The sequence below is a fragment of the Streptopelia decaocto genome, assembly GCF_964273445.1.
Source record: "Streptopelia decaocto genome assembly, chromosome: 21".
NCBI classification, from domain to species: domain Eukaryota; kingdom Metazoa; phylum Chordata; class Aves; order Columbiformes; family Columbidae; genus Streptopelia; species Streptopelia decaocto.
In genome coordinates this window covers 3303585-3317752 of record NC_138676.1, presented here as the reverse complement: position 1 = coordinate 3317752, position 14168 = coordinate 3303585, and the positions used below count along the sequence as shown (strand labels likewise).

The 14168-nt window shown below is 49.1% G+C and overlaps 1 protein-coding gene across 7 annotated transcripts in view; it reads left to right on the top strand.

Moving 5' to 3' along the window:
- SNX19 (sorting nexin 19) overlaps nucleotides 1-14168 on the top strand; it is a 109068-nt gene that overhangs the window by 19107 nt on the left and 75793 nt on the right. For 4 of the 7 annotated variants that reach the window (XM_082070193.1, XM_082070194.1, XM_082070192.1 and 1 more), the window contains exon 11: nucleotides 12852-12944. In XM_082070193.1, coding sequence (XP_081926319.1) covers nucleotides 12852-12944 — 93 coding nt within the window. Of the gene's footprint in view, nucleotides 1-523; nucleotides 2860-12612; nucleotides 12777-12851; nucleotides 13205-14168 lie in introns of those variants that run through there. The other 3 variants (XM_082070196.1, XM_082070199.1, XM_082070190.1) reach the window with 3 other exon arrangements.

Below are 14168 nucleotides of genomic sequence, written 5' to 3'. Positions count from 1 at the left end.
TTTTACACTATCAAAAGGCATCTGGCTTGTTTATTAGGAAGGTGCATGTCTAGGACCTTGGTCTGGCTGGAGATGATTGAGCCAGTCTTGTTAATTATGTTGTTGGGCCTGCTTAGTTTGTAAATGTCAGATGAATTAAAACCAAATTGTGGTTTAGTTTGCTGTTTTTAGAACAATGTAGGGAGCTACATCGCTGTGTAGACAGTGTTTTTCATATACCCGTCACTGTGCATTTGGAAAGCAATGTTTTTGTGATTAACTGCAGAGAAATGCATGTGCCACCTCACTCTAGGAGATGCGTTTGTGCTTTCTGTGCCACTCAGCAGCTTCAAACACCCGCTGGCTTTTAGGGGGTGGAAAAAAACCCCTAAATCATCCCTTCTAGGGTGCAAGATCTCTTGTCTTTCCCTGATGGCAGTCAAAACACTTCTTCCTTGCACAAGCTTTGGCTTCTGTGTGTCTGGAGCTGATCTCCCAGCTCCGCTGTGCCCTGACCTGAAGCTTTGTCTCCTCTCCGTTTCAGGCACCTGGTTTTCTGCCTCTTGGACATTCTGCTGGAGTTCTTGGTGCTGAAGGGCTCCAGCCCTGAGCTCGAGACCGCAGCTGTGGTGCCATCTGCCTCTCGTGGCCTGGACAGAACAGGCGTTTCAGCACATTAACCAAGGCTGGCGTAGCCGGCAGTGGAGAAGCAGCCACAGGCATGGGATGATTTGATTTTCAGTGTTTACTGAACATGTCTGGGAGCTTCTTGTAAAGAGTTTTTCCAGCCAGTGCTGAACGAGGCTGCCTCCAGGCTTCTCTTTTTCAGCTGGGTGATGGATTGAACCCAGCGCCAGGGGCTGAAGATGCTTTTCTGTCGTGTAGCGTCTCTTCCATTGCTGACCCGATGGAGAGCCTGGAATAAAGATGCCTGACCCCTGCTGAGCTGGACGGTCTGAGAAGGAAATGCGGGATGGCCACAAACCCTGTTGTCTTGCCCCACATTTCTGAACATCTCTAACATCTAAAGGTTTTTGTGACCTCAGGCTCCAGCTGGCACTGGCATGCAGAGGCTTGATGTGATGGTATCTGGTCGATACATGTTTCTCCAGGACAGGTGAAGGGACCAAATGCTTTCCCTGATCTCTAAGTACCATCCATTTTACCAGAAGGAAAATGGGGAGAGAATGGAGCACGGAGATGTGGTGACAGCTGTGAAGTCATCATCAGGGACACATCCCCACTCCCCAGATAACTGAGAAATCAAAGCTGCTGTCCTGCCTTAGGGACAAAGATAAGCTGCCTCCCGCTGCCGCTGCTCTGACGTGCTCTTGTTCTGGTGTCTTTTGCTGCCTGAGCAGTTCGATGCAAGTAGGTTAGACTGTGATCCCAGCAAAGACAACTGTCACCAGGCTAAAGAGGAATGGTGGCTTAGCTGGACTTTAGGATTACCTTGTATTCTGCCTGCTGAGTCACATTTTAGTCCCAAAAGCACAGAATGACATGTCCCTCTGACAGCCGCGTTCCCAGCTCATCTGAGAAAGCTGTTTCTTGGAGCTGGATACTCTGTGATGTGTTTGGAGAGAAGAAGGTGATGTAACTCTGATGTGCGTACTACTGGAAGCAAATTCCGCTCCTACCAGAGCCAGCTGCTCAATAACGGGCACAGGACAATGTCCACTTCGTGTTCGTGTTGTGTGTGTGTGTGTTGTGTGAAAATACAGGGAGGGATTAACTTGCTGCCAACAAGTGTATTTTTAGATTAGGCCGAGTGTTGGAGAACACTCCATGTGGGATAATCCCGAATGGCCAAGCAGCAGGACTCCTGTATATCCTTAAGCACAATATCTGCTTGGAGCAACCATTTCACCCTCTCCTTCACTGCCAGGCTCCATTTCCCTTCTGTTTCCTATGACTTCCATTTACAACATCACCTCTCTTGAGGAGTAGAAGGAGGAGCCATCAGCCAGGGACGATCTGAAGTAGGTTTATTTGATGCACTCTTGAATCAGCAGCAGAGTCGGGAGTAGACCCCATGAGTCTGGATTGCAAGAATCGTTGTTTTCATCTCCAGAACCCACTTCCTTAGAGCGAGGAAAACAAACCAGGGTTGCTGAGCCCTGTCTCGTGTTCTTGCTGGCTGAGCTTCAAACTCCTCTTCTCTCCTTCAGAGGTCTTAGTCTATTCTCAAAGCTGAGGTGAAGCTGCCCAGGAGCAGCATAGGAACGAGTAGCCCCTCTCTCTATCTTCTTCTTAAGGAATGCAAAATCCAATAAAAAATCCATTTTTTTTCGAATGCCGGTTCTTTGCCTCACTATTAATTTTCAGATTAAATTGAGCATGACGGTGGCAAAGGCCAATTTGTGCATTCAGGTGGACTGAAAGTCTATTTCCATTGGACTAGCATAGAAGTTCTGCTTTGGTAAAACAACTAAAGCTAACAAAAAAACCTTTAAACTCGTTCTGTGTATGGGATACTCCCAGCAAAAGCTCCCTTTTTCTGCAGGAATCTGTGGGGAAGGCTTCAGCCACCTCTTACTAAAGAAAAGGTGGTGAGAGCGGCCAGATTACATCTTCAGAAAAAGCTCCAGAGCTTCATGGAGCCACCATAAGCTAAATGGTAGTTGTTGTGTTGAGCTAGAGTTTCTTTTTTGAATGTGTTTTGGGGAAAAAGGAGTGCCACCATGTGCTGACCTCTCTTTTATTTCCTGTATTCAAACCTTTGTATCAGCTTTTGGTGGGTGCAGCCGTTCAAGTCTGTGTAGAAAAGCGCTGTCCTGAGAACCTGTTCTGTTGGTAAATGGGGAGCAAACCGCTGCTCCCAAGTACCTGTGACTTATGTTCGGGCTCTGTGTGCAATAATACTCTGTTTTAAACTTGTTTCTGCGTTTGCTTTTAAAATTCGCCTTTACCAAGAAACTGCGTGTACAACAGCGTCTCCCCAAGTGTCCCAACACCCCTGGGGGCTGGTGACAACGGGGCTGGGACAGTGGTTTGTCCTCCTGGCACACAGTGGCACCAGTGCAACTTCCTTGGTTGGAAATAGGCAGTTTTCCCATCTCCAGTAGCATCAGCATTGCTTCTTTCTTCCTGACAAGCAAACTTCTTGATTTAGGCTTTCCAGTGGGTGTGAAACCAGAGGAGCAAGAGAAAAGACACCCGGAGATGCAGGGGTTGTGCAGACCCATCTCCATGTCCCTTGGGCACTGCTGCTTAGGAAGTTCACCTCAGTATCAGGCCTGGAGGAGGAAAGCTGGTAAGCTGTAAGGAAATAGAATGTCTGAAAATGCAAAATTCCACGTGAAATATGAAATATTACATCGAAGTAAAAAAAAAAAAAATAGAGCGAGGAAGAAAAACCTGATACAATGACTGCTTGGGTCATGTATTATTCTGGATTAGTTCTGCCACGGAAAGATCCCGTCCACCCTATGAAATCCATTACCTCCAAGCCAGTGAACATTTGTACAGCACATGATGTGGGGCTCGCAGCCCAAGCCAAGTTCCCCCGTCTAATATCCACCCTGGGGTAGATTGGTCCCTTTCCAGTGTCAACAGCCGGAGGATTAAGCATTTATCTCTGCAGAACAGGGGATAATTAATACCAGATCGAACTAGTGACTGTGTTTGTGACCGAGTGTGGCTTTATTGCCTGCGGGTTGAGGTTTTATCTGTGCCACACGGCTCAGTCATTGCCTTGGCGATATGTTGCTCGTAGCAGAGCATCGGTAGCTGCGGAACTTTGCGCTGGGATGGCATCGGGCTCTCCCGTCACAACCACAGTAGGTATTAGGGGTGTAAACCCATCGGGAGACCTTTCCTTCCAGCCGAGCGCTGCAAGAATGGAATGGGGATGCTGCGATTTGCCATCTTCTGGATTTAAATGTAAAATCCAGGTTTTGGCACTTCTGGCTTGCTTGAAATAAATTAATACCATTATCCTGGCTGCAGTCCAGCTCAGGTAATTATATTCTTCCTACCTTAATGCCACTCCAGCCCCCTGTCTCCACTGGATACGCTATACTCTAATTCCTGTCTGGAACTTGCTTATTATGTTACAAAGTCTTTTTTTTTGTAATTTTTTTTTCCCTCTGAGTACAACTGGCGCCCAGAGCACTAACCAGCCCCAGCGCCGTGCCGAGCTGCTAAATAGTCAAGAGATCCTGCCTTAGACATTGGGCTGCCTGCTGGTGTCCCGGAGCATCTCCTGCCCTGCGGAGCTGGGAAGGTGGATGCCAAACGAGATCAGAACAACTGTGGCAATCCTCTTGAACACAGTGGCCTGCTAGACACCTGGTTTTCTTTTCTCAGAGGGTTAAACCCTCTTTCCTGCAGTACCTGAGCAATGCTAAAAGCTGGCTTTGAGTACCCGCTTTCCCTTTTGCTTGTCCGTGTTTTGGTGGCTCGTTGGCCTTTACATCTCAATTGATGCATTGGGTTGTTGGTTTTTCTTTTTCCTTTTGAAAGGTATTTAAAGTCGCCTTCTTTCCTTCCCCTTTCAATTACGCTCTCTTCATCTCCTGGCCTCGCTGAGCGCCTGAAAAGGTTGCCCAAGCGGTACTTGAGGAGAGCGTCCCGCAATTCGGCGCACATCCTTCCTGTTCCCAGGCCCCTCCGCTCCTCCAGCGCCCTTCAGGACAAGGAGAGGGGTGAGGGACGTGCTGGAGGAGGGACAGCAGGGGTGAGGATCAAAGGGCTGTAAACCACTGTTTAGAAAATATAATGCCCACCGCTTCTCTGGAGTACCACATCTGGCAGAGCCTCATTAACCTTCTGTTTCCCCCTCCTACTCCTTTGCCCTTGAAAATCAACAAAGCCAAACATACCAAGTTGCCCTGATTGAAGAAGGCTGAAGTGGGTGTGCTTAGTGTGAAAAAGCAAAAGCAAAGCCACTGGCTAAAGCCCCTTTTCCTTGCAGGCCACTTCACATTTATTACGCTGGAAGACGGAGCTCTTTAAATCCCGATGCTCTTTATAGTTGAGCTCTTTAACTTTCTCCCTTCCTCCCCTCGCAGCCTTCATTCTCCCCTTGTTCCGCTCCTTCCGCTCCGCTCCTTTCTTTTTTGTCCTGTGAGAAACGAGTCTTTTAATCCCCTTGTACTGCAGATTAAAGCTATTATAGCCTCCCCAACCTGACATTTTCTCAGAGAGGCTCACAGCCAGATCTTTATGAGCGCTCTCTGTCTGTCTGCTGCTGCTGCCTTTCTTCTCGCTGCACTAAACCTCCACTCCTGACCTTTCCCTCGAGAGCGAAGGGCTGCAGCCGCAATCCCATGTCGGCAGAGCCGGGGCTCAGCGGGGCTCGGGGTGCAGGAAATTAAGCCCCATGGAAATGAACAAGTAAATAAGGAGACAAAGAAAAGACGGTGGGAATTAAGAGCCACAACTGAAGCAAAATTCAGCCTGTTTGGAAACCAAACGCGGGGGTCGGGTCTGAGTTTTGCCAATGCTCCTGTTTTTATGAGGAGCACAAAAACCTGGGGCTGGTTTTAGTAGCAGATCGGGGTTACCTGAAACCTAAGCTCCAGTCCAAGTCTGCACTTCGCATTTGGCCCAAGAATAATGGATCCAGGCACCCAGAAGCACACAAGTAGATGTTGAGTTTGTGAGCTTTCGGAGACAGGAGTGACTTGTAGTTCTACAGGACTCTGTCCACAACAAGGGATTTCTTAGTGTTTGCCAGCAGATGATTGTACCTCACCTCTGAGATTGCACAGCGGGTCGACGTGCTGGTCCTTGTCTTGTACACATCATAAAAACGCAAAGAATCAGGGTCGCTTGCCTAAAAGCGCACACGTTAATGGCAGAAACATCTTTCCTGCAGAGTTTTCTGGCTCTCGTCATCAGTCCTGCCACTGCGAGGTGTCCTACAAACGTCCCGGAGTTTCTGGCAAAGCACCAAGGAAGGTGAAAAACTGGCCCCAAGAAACATTCCCTAGAGAAATGGTGTAAAATTACCCCAAAACAGACACCCTTTCAGGTTTGTGTACAAAATACAAGCATGCATTATCAAGTAGGAGAGGTGTCTGTTGCTGACATGCTTTTTCAGCAGGGAGGATGCAATTTGGCTTACTTGGACGTGGCCAGATTGTTCTGAGCCATCGTTTCACCCAGGTGTAAAATCAGGTAGATATCCTGACCTAGAGCTGTGCAAACATCCTGACACTGCATCTTGTGCTAACCCATCCAGCTTGAACTAAAGAAAATCATGCGATACTGATGGAAAATGAGCACAGAAGGCCGAGGTTTTAACCCACAAGGCTTTACTTGCATCTGTTTAGACATAGGTTATGTTTTACCTCCCTTGTGAAAGGACAAACAGATAATTTCCTTAGCTTTATAAGCACCAGGAGACCCCAACATCCACAAGTCATGCGTGGGGTTAGGAGATGTTTGGTTCGATGCCTTCAGATTTCGCTAAAATAGGTGGTAACCATATAGAGGAAGATTTCCCATACTTACTGGCCATAACTCACGGCATTTGCGCTTTCCCATCGCGCGACCGAGCGAACACGGAGGCTTCTGGGGGGCAGCGGCGAAATTGCTTTCGAAGCAAATAATAAAAGAAGTGCAACTGTCCCCTTTTGCAAACTTGTTTGGGGGCAAAAGTTCCCCCTGGCAGCCCAGCTTGCCCATAATGAAATGGAAACAGGAGCTCACCCCCAGAGGGGCCGGACGTGTGAAACTCTGCCATGTCGAATCCATATGAATCCTCGCCGAGGAAAGCCCAAGCCTGGTAATTACTGGTTTTCTAGCAAGCAGCCTTTTCTTTCTCTTTGTGTGGGCCCAGTCCCACTGCTTCTCCCCCCCCGAGCGCGCATGATAAGAGGATATTTGTAATGAAAATCACCGGGCAGAAGCGCAGAACAAAAGCGGGGGCACAGCGCGCTCCCGGGTGGGGATATTAGAGGCACTGGGCTCCCAGCTCCGGCCGGTCTGCTCTCCGCTGGGCCCCGGCGGTGGGCACGGCGGGCTGGGGAGGCTCTGATTGACCTTAATCTGCAGCAAAGGGCCGAAGCCACGCCGGGACCCGTCTCATAGCTACAAGCAGCTCGCTCCCAAGCGTGCGGCCTTATGAAGGGACAGTATCCCCCAGCAACTCTTAATGCCTTCTTTTTTTGCGCCGTGCCGTCTAATCTGAGGGAGAAATGTCGCCGGCGTCAGACCCCAGGCTGGCAGCTCCCAGCCTCGGCCGCGCTGCTGAGCACATATCCAGCTTCAACCTGCTGGTTGCTGGGGTGAAATGGCCTCTTTATCTCCGCGGGGAGAAGCAGATGAATCCTGGGCTCAAACAAGCAACCTGCTTTCTATTTTTTTCCCTCCCCCTCCGGTTCAAGGGCTTTTTATTATGTCTTTTAATTCTCAGCTGTGAGTGGGTGGGAGCAATAAGGGCTGGAGAAATGGTTCAGGAGGGGGCGAAAAAGCCCCAGCCACCGGTGTGTGAAAAGGGAAGGCAGCGCGGGGATTAGAAATGTCAACTTCATGGGAAGTACTTGATATTTAATAGCTCCATTTGATGGCTGCGAGGCAGCGATGTGCCCAGCACTGTAAGGGCAGCTATGAGCCGTGTCCCTCGCAGAAATGATGCCATTTCTGGGTGCCTCGGGAGCTATCGCAATCTAGGACGGTGACCAAGAGCCATGTGAGCTGAGCTCGTGTTACTTAAAATCAGGTTGGCGGCTCATCCTTTCCCTCCATCCGAGAGCGCTTGTGACTTGTTTATTGCGAAAAAGCTGCTGGAGGGTTCATCTGCAACATATTCTCGAGTTTGCTCGTGTTTGCAGCGGGAACCGAGGCCTTTTAAAGCATTAACACTCCGTAATCTCCTTGATAAACGCTCTGATACTATCTGCTGCCTGTACAGTCGGGGCCACGGGAGGAATTCATTTGTACGACAGGAGATGAAAAAGCATGTCAGCAACAGACACCTCTCCTACTTGCTCCTGCACCAGTACAGATCTCGTCAACATTTTTGTCTCATTAAGCTAATAAAAATCCTTTAATTCCTCCCTCGCCTCCATCACACACGTGCTGCACACACCAGCACCCCAACATAGCGCTTTATTTCTCACCCGGGTTACCTCCCGCGCCCCTTGGGAGAGGAAGCTGCTCCTCTAGGAAAAGGGCTGCTGGCACAATTGAATGACTCTGATTGCTTCTTGTTGCTCCTTTTGTGACAAAGTGATGAAGACAAAGCGACTGGAGCTTTCCCAGTGCGACCGACTGGTAAAGAGCCTTCCCAGCACTGTGCTTCATCACGATCTCAAAAAGCAGTGTGCTTTTATTGAACGAGTCTGCTCTGGGCTCCATCAAGCTCTATTAAGCTTTTGCTTTTGTCCGTGCAAGCAAATTCTAATAAACTAGCTAGTGGCTGTCATTTCCAGCACAAACACATCCTTGCATGGTCTATGGACCGTCTGAAAATCCCTGCATCCCTCAAGGCAGGTGCTCAAAATGGCATTTGGCGACATTCCTGCCACCACCTGCATGGCAAAGCGGGATGCAGGGCTCCTTCCCTTGGCTCTCCTCTCTTGAGGAAAACAGCATCCAGGGTATAAATAGGCAGGATGCACTGCAATCCTTTTTATGGGCTGTTCTTGACCCAATGTGATCCACCAACAAAAATAACCTGTTCCACCCCGTTCAGCAAGGTTCACCTGAAGCCCGAAAGCTGCATTAGGACAGCGTGTATTAAAGTGCACCACACATCAAGGGCTTGAAAGTAAACACCAGCAATGTCTCTTTTGATCACATTCCTTTCCACGACAGGCTGACAGTTTCCAAGCCAAGAATGTCACTAACCTCTCATATTTCTCCCGGTCATTTCTGTCCTGAAATTGGAACGAAGGCGCAGGGAAAAGGAGGTTTGGACGCACTCGTGTCAGCGATCCAGATTTAAGAGACATTATCTCATCGATAGTGAACAACAAGGCTGGCACGCCGTCAGGCGCGATATTCCCTGGAAAGTTGAGCGTGCGCGGCGAGGGACAGGGGAAGGCAGGCTTAACTGGCAATGCTAAGCTCGCGCTAGTCGAGCGTGGTAAGATCCTGGCTGGCCGCCCCGGCCAAGCATCTCTGTCGAGTCGGAGGAGCATCCCCATGCTTGTGGGAATCAGAGGATGCAGAAGCGCTGAGGATGGTTGTGCAGCGCGATGGTTAGGAATGAAAAAGTGAGGTTGTGTGGAGGGCAGAAGGGGAACGGGACTGAGAACTGTTTTTCTCTATGGCTTGAGAGGGAAATTGTGTGGGCTAGAGAGAGGAACGCAGATCAGGTACCCGAACCATCCAGGTGTGAGATTAGCATGAGGGAATGGTACAACTGTCATTACTTTTCTCAGGTGGCAAAGAGGGACCTAAAGCTACATCTAAAGCTACTAATACCCTTTTAAAAGCTTGGTCTGTAGATTGTGGTGTCCTTAAGAAAAAGTTGATCTTTTCTGCTTGGCAGCAGCTGTATTTAGCCTGGAGTACGGCACAAGCACTGGCAGATAAGACGGCGCTAAGAGGTTTTGCAATCTCTCAGCCCTCTGGATCATTCCAGGGGAAAACTTCAGAGGGACCCAATTTCATCACGGTGCGAAATTAGAAAGTGGTTGCAGCAGGGGAAAGGAATCACTTGGGAAAGAACAGGGACAATTTCATCTGAGCAAATCCCCCCCAGCTCTGCCCCGAATCAGTTAAAAGTGCCAGCTTTGAAACCGCAGGTGTTGAAAGCCTTGCAGACGCCGTCAGTGTTGCGACAGCACGTTTGCAGCGAGCATCCTCCTGAAATAACCTTGAATTGCCAAAGAAGTTGACAGTTTAAGCTATACTGCCTGTAAATTTAGTGCTTAGGGGCCCCAGCACTGCAGCAGCAGTTGGACCAGATGATCCTTATGGTCCCTTCCAGGCTGGGTTCTGTGATTCTATGGTTGTGTCTTCTCCTCCTGGCTGGAGTGACCTGCTCGGTGCAGGAGCCGCGAGAGGGAGCTTCGGGGCTGTCCCTTAATTTTTTCCCCAGGCCAAGCTGAGGCAGAAGATGGTGCTGTTGTCCCAGCCATCGCGGAGCCTGTGAAGGACACGGCAAAGCCACCCTGGGCAGGGGAACACTGGTGAACCCCACCGAGGCACCACCCCGCCCCACAAGCTGGAGCTCTCTACAGGACACGGCCCAGCTTTCAGATGGCAGTTTTTCCCAGATTTCAGCCCATTTCCAGCCCTGCTTTAGGGTGATTCCAAAGCTCTACCTGTTTTTTCTCAGGAAAAGCTGGTGGACAAGAAGCAGCACATCCAGATCCAGAAGCACATCAGCCTTGTGGGCTGAGATACCTGTCCCCCCGGCTGAAGGGTCTGCATCTCTGAGGGTTACAGCATTGATAAGGGGGTAAAATAATCTGCAGAGACAGGAATCTCATGGTGCAAGGTCCCAGGGGTAGGGAGATGTGGATAAGACAATACAGAGATGGGTGTTGGTGTCCCTATCCCAATGGGACACCAGCTCTGCCAGGTGATGGGGATGTTGGATGCCCTTCCTCACACCTCTTGGGCGGAAAGCTCCATCCTGGGCTTTGGAGAAAATTTTCCCATGCAAGATTCCCTGAAACTGGTACGTTCCCACAAAGGGCTTTGATTTCAGCGTATCGGCATTTTCCGATGAGAAACCATGTCGTCGGAAAATTCCCAACCAGCAAAGAGAAACTCCCCAGTGTATCGGGAGGGATACTGTCACACACGCGGGGAATTTAATACCAGTGGAGTCTTGTGCCTGGGTAAAGAGAAACAAAATACAGCCAGCACTGCTCATGGCAAGAGGGGAAACCGTGAAGTCCTGCAGTCGAGCATCTTCACTGCCCATTTTCCCAATGCTTCTAATATTTCTCTTTCACCAGGGTGTCGGTGCTCTCTGTGCAGGCAGAGGGTGCAGCGTGCAAGTGTTACAGCCCAAAAGATGAACTTTTTAGGGGTGTGGGAGCACAAACTGATGCTCCAGTCGTTCACCCTGCCTGTGGTGGGGGTCTTGAGCTAAAGGAGACGAGCTGCTACCCCTGGAAAAGACGGTGCCATCTTAGGGGTTCTCTTCCTTCGTGAAAAAACAGAAGCCAGGTCTTCTATTATTAAAAGTAGCCCAAAATATGGCTCTTACTGCTTTTCTTTAATATCCTCGCTGCCTGCAAAGGCGGCGTTAACCTCAGTCATCCTGGCACGGGGGGGAGGACCCGCTCCCTCAGACCTGCCGATGTGTGTGATGCTTTCAGGAAGATATTCAGTCCTGTCCATGCTATGCTGGTGGGTCTCACACCTTGTGTATCTTTAGTGGGATAGAAGTGATCAAGCATAAGACTTCAAAGCACAATTAGGTAATTTAATTTGCCTCTTTCTGCCCAGGGGCTCCTCGTCATACACCGAGCTGGATTCTTCTGTCCTGCATCAGCTTCAGGGTTGTTGCACAAGAGCTGAGAACAGACCAGCCACAAATCTTCAGGGCTTTGTCCAGTCTGGTTTCAAAGGACTCCTGACACCAGCCCTCATGGGACGGTGCTTCTGATGGACAACGTGCTGCTTCTCCATGGCAGGTTCTTCATCTGGGCTCGCAGGCTTCCCTCGCTCTGCGTGTTTTCCTGGTGGTTGTCTCTCTGGCAGGGGTTAGCAAGTCCCTTTGTGAGGCCTGAGCTTCTCAGATGTTATGTCTGGAAGTTTGCTCTGTTTTTTTGGCGAGGGGGCCCAGGGTCTGGAAGTAGAGAGGCTTTTATGGGAACCCGAGTCCCCTTTTGACACTACTTCCTCGTGCTTAAATTTCAGGTTGAGTTACAGTCGTGAACATTTTCTGGTTGCATATCTTTTATTGTCAAAGGGGATTAGGCCGGTGATTATTTACATGCACCTCTATTACACAGAGCCTGTTTCTTTTCTTTTTTTCTTTTTTCCCCATGAAATTCTACATAATATGTAAAAGTTGGCTAAAGCAGTCCCACGGATGGGGGAAGAGGGAGCGAGTGAGGTTCCTGCTGTGCAAATTGAAATGGGTAGATGGAGATTTCTGAGCTGGGAGCTGCCTGGAGGGATGATGCTTTGGGCAGAGCATCCTCATCCCTCCACTCATGGACACGGTGTCCCCAGCTGCCAGGTTCAGCCTGGGGCCCTGGAGCTGGTTACAGCAGGAGGTTTAATCTGGGGCAGCTCTTCTAGAGCTTTGGCTGTTCCCCAGTTAACTGAGATTTTATATTTTTTTAGAACCCAACATGCATGAGTTTTAAAAAGGATTTTTTGATAGAAGTCCCATTTACTCCTTTATTTGGCTTGGGAGGCTGCAGTGGAACAGATTTCTTTACATATCCTTGAGTGTTATTTGATTAAGGTTATGACTGCTAATAAACACTCCAAGTCTATTCTCCTTCCCCACCACTTGTAATTCATGATAACTGTTGCCTGCACGGGACTGCACCTTTTTATACCAGTGCGAGAGACCCGAGTGCTGATTCTGCTTCCCTTTCATCAGTTTGCAGGTGTACTGCTCACTTCTGATTTATTCCAGCTTTATAATGTAAGAGAAAATAGAAATGGGAGGAGTGCCAGCAGTGATTCTGGCATAATAGCCAGTTTACTTCCTTTTCCTTCACTTTGCCATTTACCATCACAAGTTCTTCTATAAAACAGGTATGAGAAGAGCAGACATTGCCCAGGAACAAGAAAACTCAAAGCTGCAAAATCAAACTGAAAAAAAAACCCACCCAAGTCTTGTTTGCCATGTAGAAGAGAAAAGCGGGATCTGCTTGGAAAGGCAGAAGAAAGTAGGAACACCAGAGGACTCTCTTCTACCTGTCACTTAGAAAATGAGCGTGTTTCTTAGTATGGTTGGTCTTTTGCTATGTAAGAAAATATTTTTCATTTTTCAGGGAGCAAAACAGAGGAAGGGATTTAGACACCCGAGCTACCCAGCGTCACCACAAGTGCAAGTGGAGATCTGGGCCAGCACTCCAACAAGGCTGGTAAGGGAATCGCAGCCAAAACCAGTGACCCGTGGACTGAGGAAAGAGGTGGTCAGGCTCATCCAGGGATACATGGATTGTCTGGAGAGAACGAAGGAGAAACTCAGGGGCTGCCTGCAGTCACTGACACCTGGGGGATAACCAGGCTGCCACAGAAGTTTAAAAAATTGTGAATATGCCACATGCAATGGAATGAAAATGTACCTGGATGTACCCAGAATGCAAACTCCAAGTTCTGCGCTGAAAATGCACACTGAAAAGCACACGCAGGTTGGCCTATGAAGCACATGTAGCCCTCCCTATATGTCCCCCGCAAGAGCTCATGCATCACCGTAACGGTGATGATGTGCCTGCCTCACGTCTCTGATGGCCACTTACGAATCCGTAAGGGCACACAGAGCTCCCTCTTTGCACCCAGCCCTTCTACTCCCCTTTCTCCTGAAGGTCGATGCCTTTTTCCTGGCCATCAAGCACCGTTTCTCTGCAACACTCATAATAAGTCTTGTGCTGCACGGCACACTAATGAAAAGCTGTGTGGGCCAGTCCCTAATTACAACCATCAGTTAAGCTGTCAGAGGGAGCTCTCAGCCTTGGTTGTTTCATTATTAGACTTTGGGCCTTGATGAGCTGCAATCAGGCATGAAAGTGTGACCTGAGCAGAGCCAGGGAGGTCTCCGCTCCCATGCCGAGCTTGGGGGACTTTAGGACTAGACCTGGTTTTACCAATAGGCTTTACTTATTGCACTGCAGGGAGGGAGCTGGGAGCAGAGAGGGACAGGAGGAGGAGGAGAGCTCCACGGGGATGCAATCACCTTAAACACAGCCATCCTTCCACTTACCTGCATTTTCCGCCTTTTTAGGGTTTGCAGGCTTCATCATTTTCAAGACAAGAAGCCATTGCCTTCAACTTAGGCTTCCTGTGTGAAAGCTTAAGGACTTGCAGCTCTATACATTAAGTTTCAATGCACATGCTGCTGCAGGGATGAGTCCAAGTCATGGTGTCTTTGAGCCACATCTGGATTTTGAAGTGCCCCAAAGGATGACGTTGGGGGACTATTTCTCCACGCAGTGGTCCCTTTAAATTTCACACTAGACCCAGTGGAAAACAGACACGCAGATGGTGGGGTTTAATGACAAGAGCACCAGTTTATTTGAACTAGGGTCTTTATGGGGAGATGTGTTTGTTTTCTCAGACCACACATTATTAACTAATCCCCAGACTTT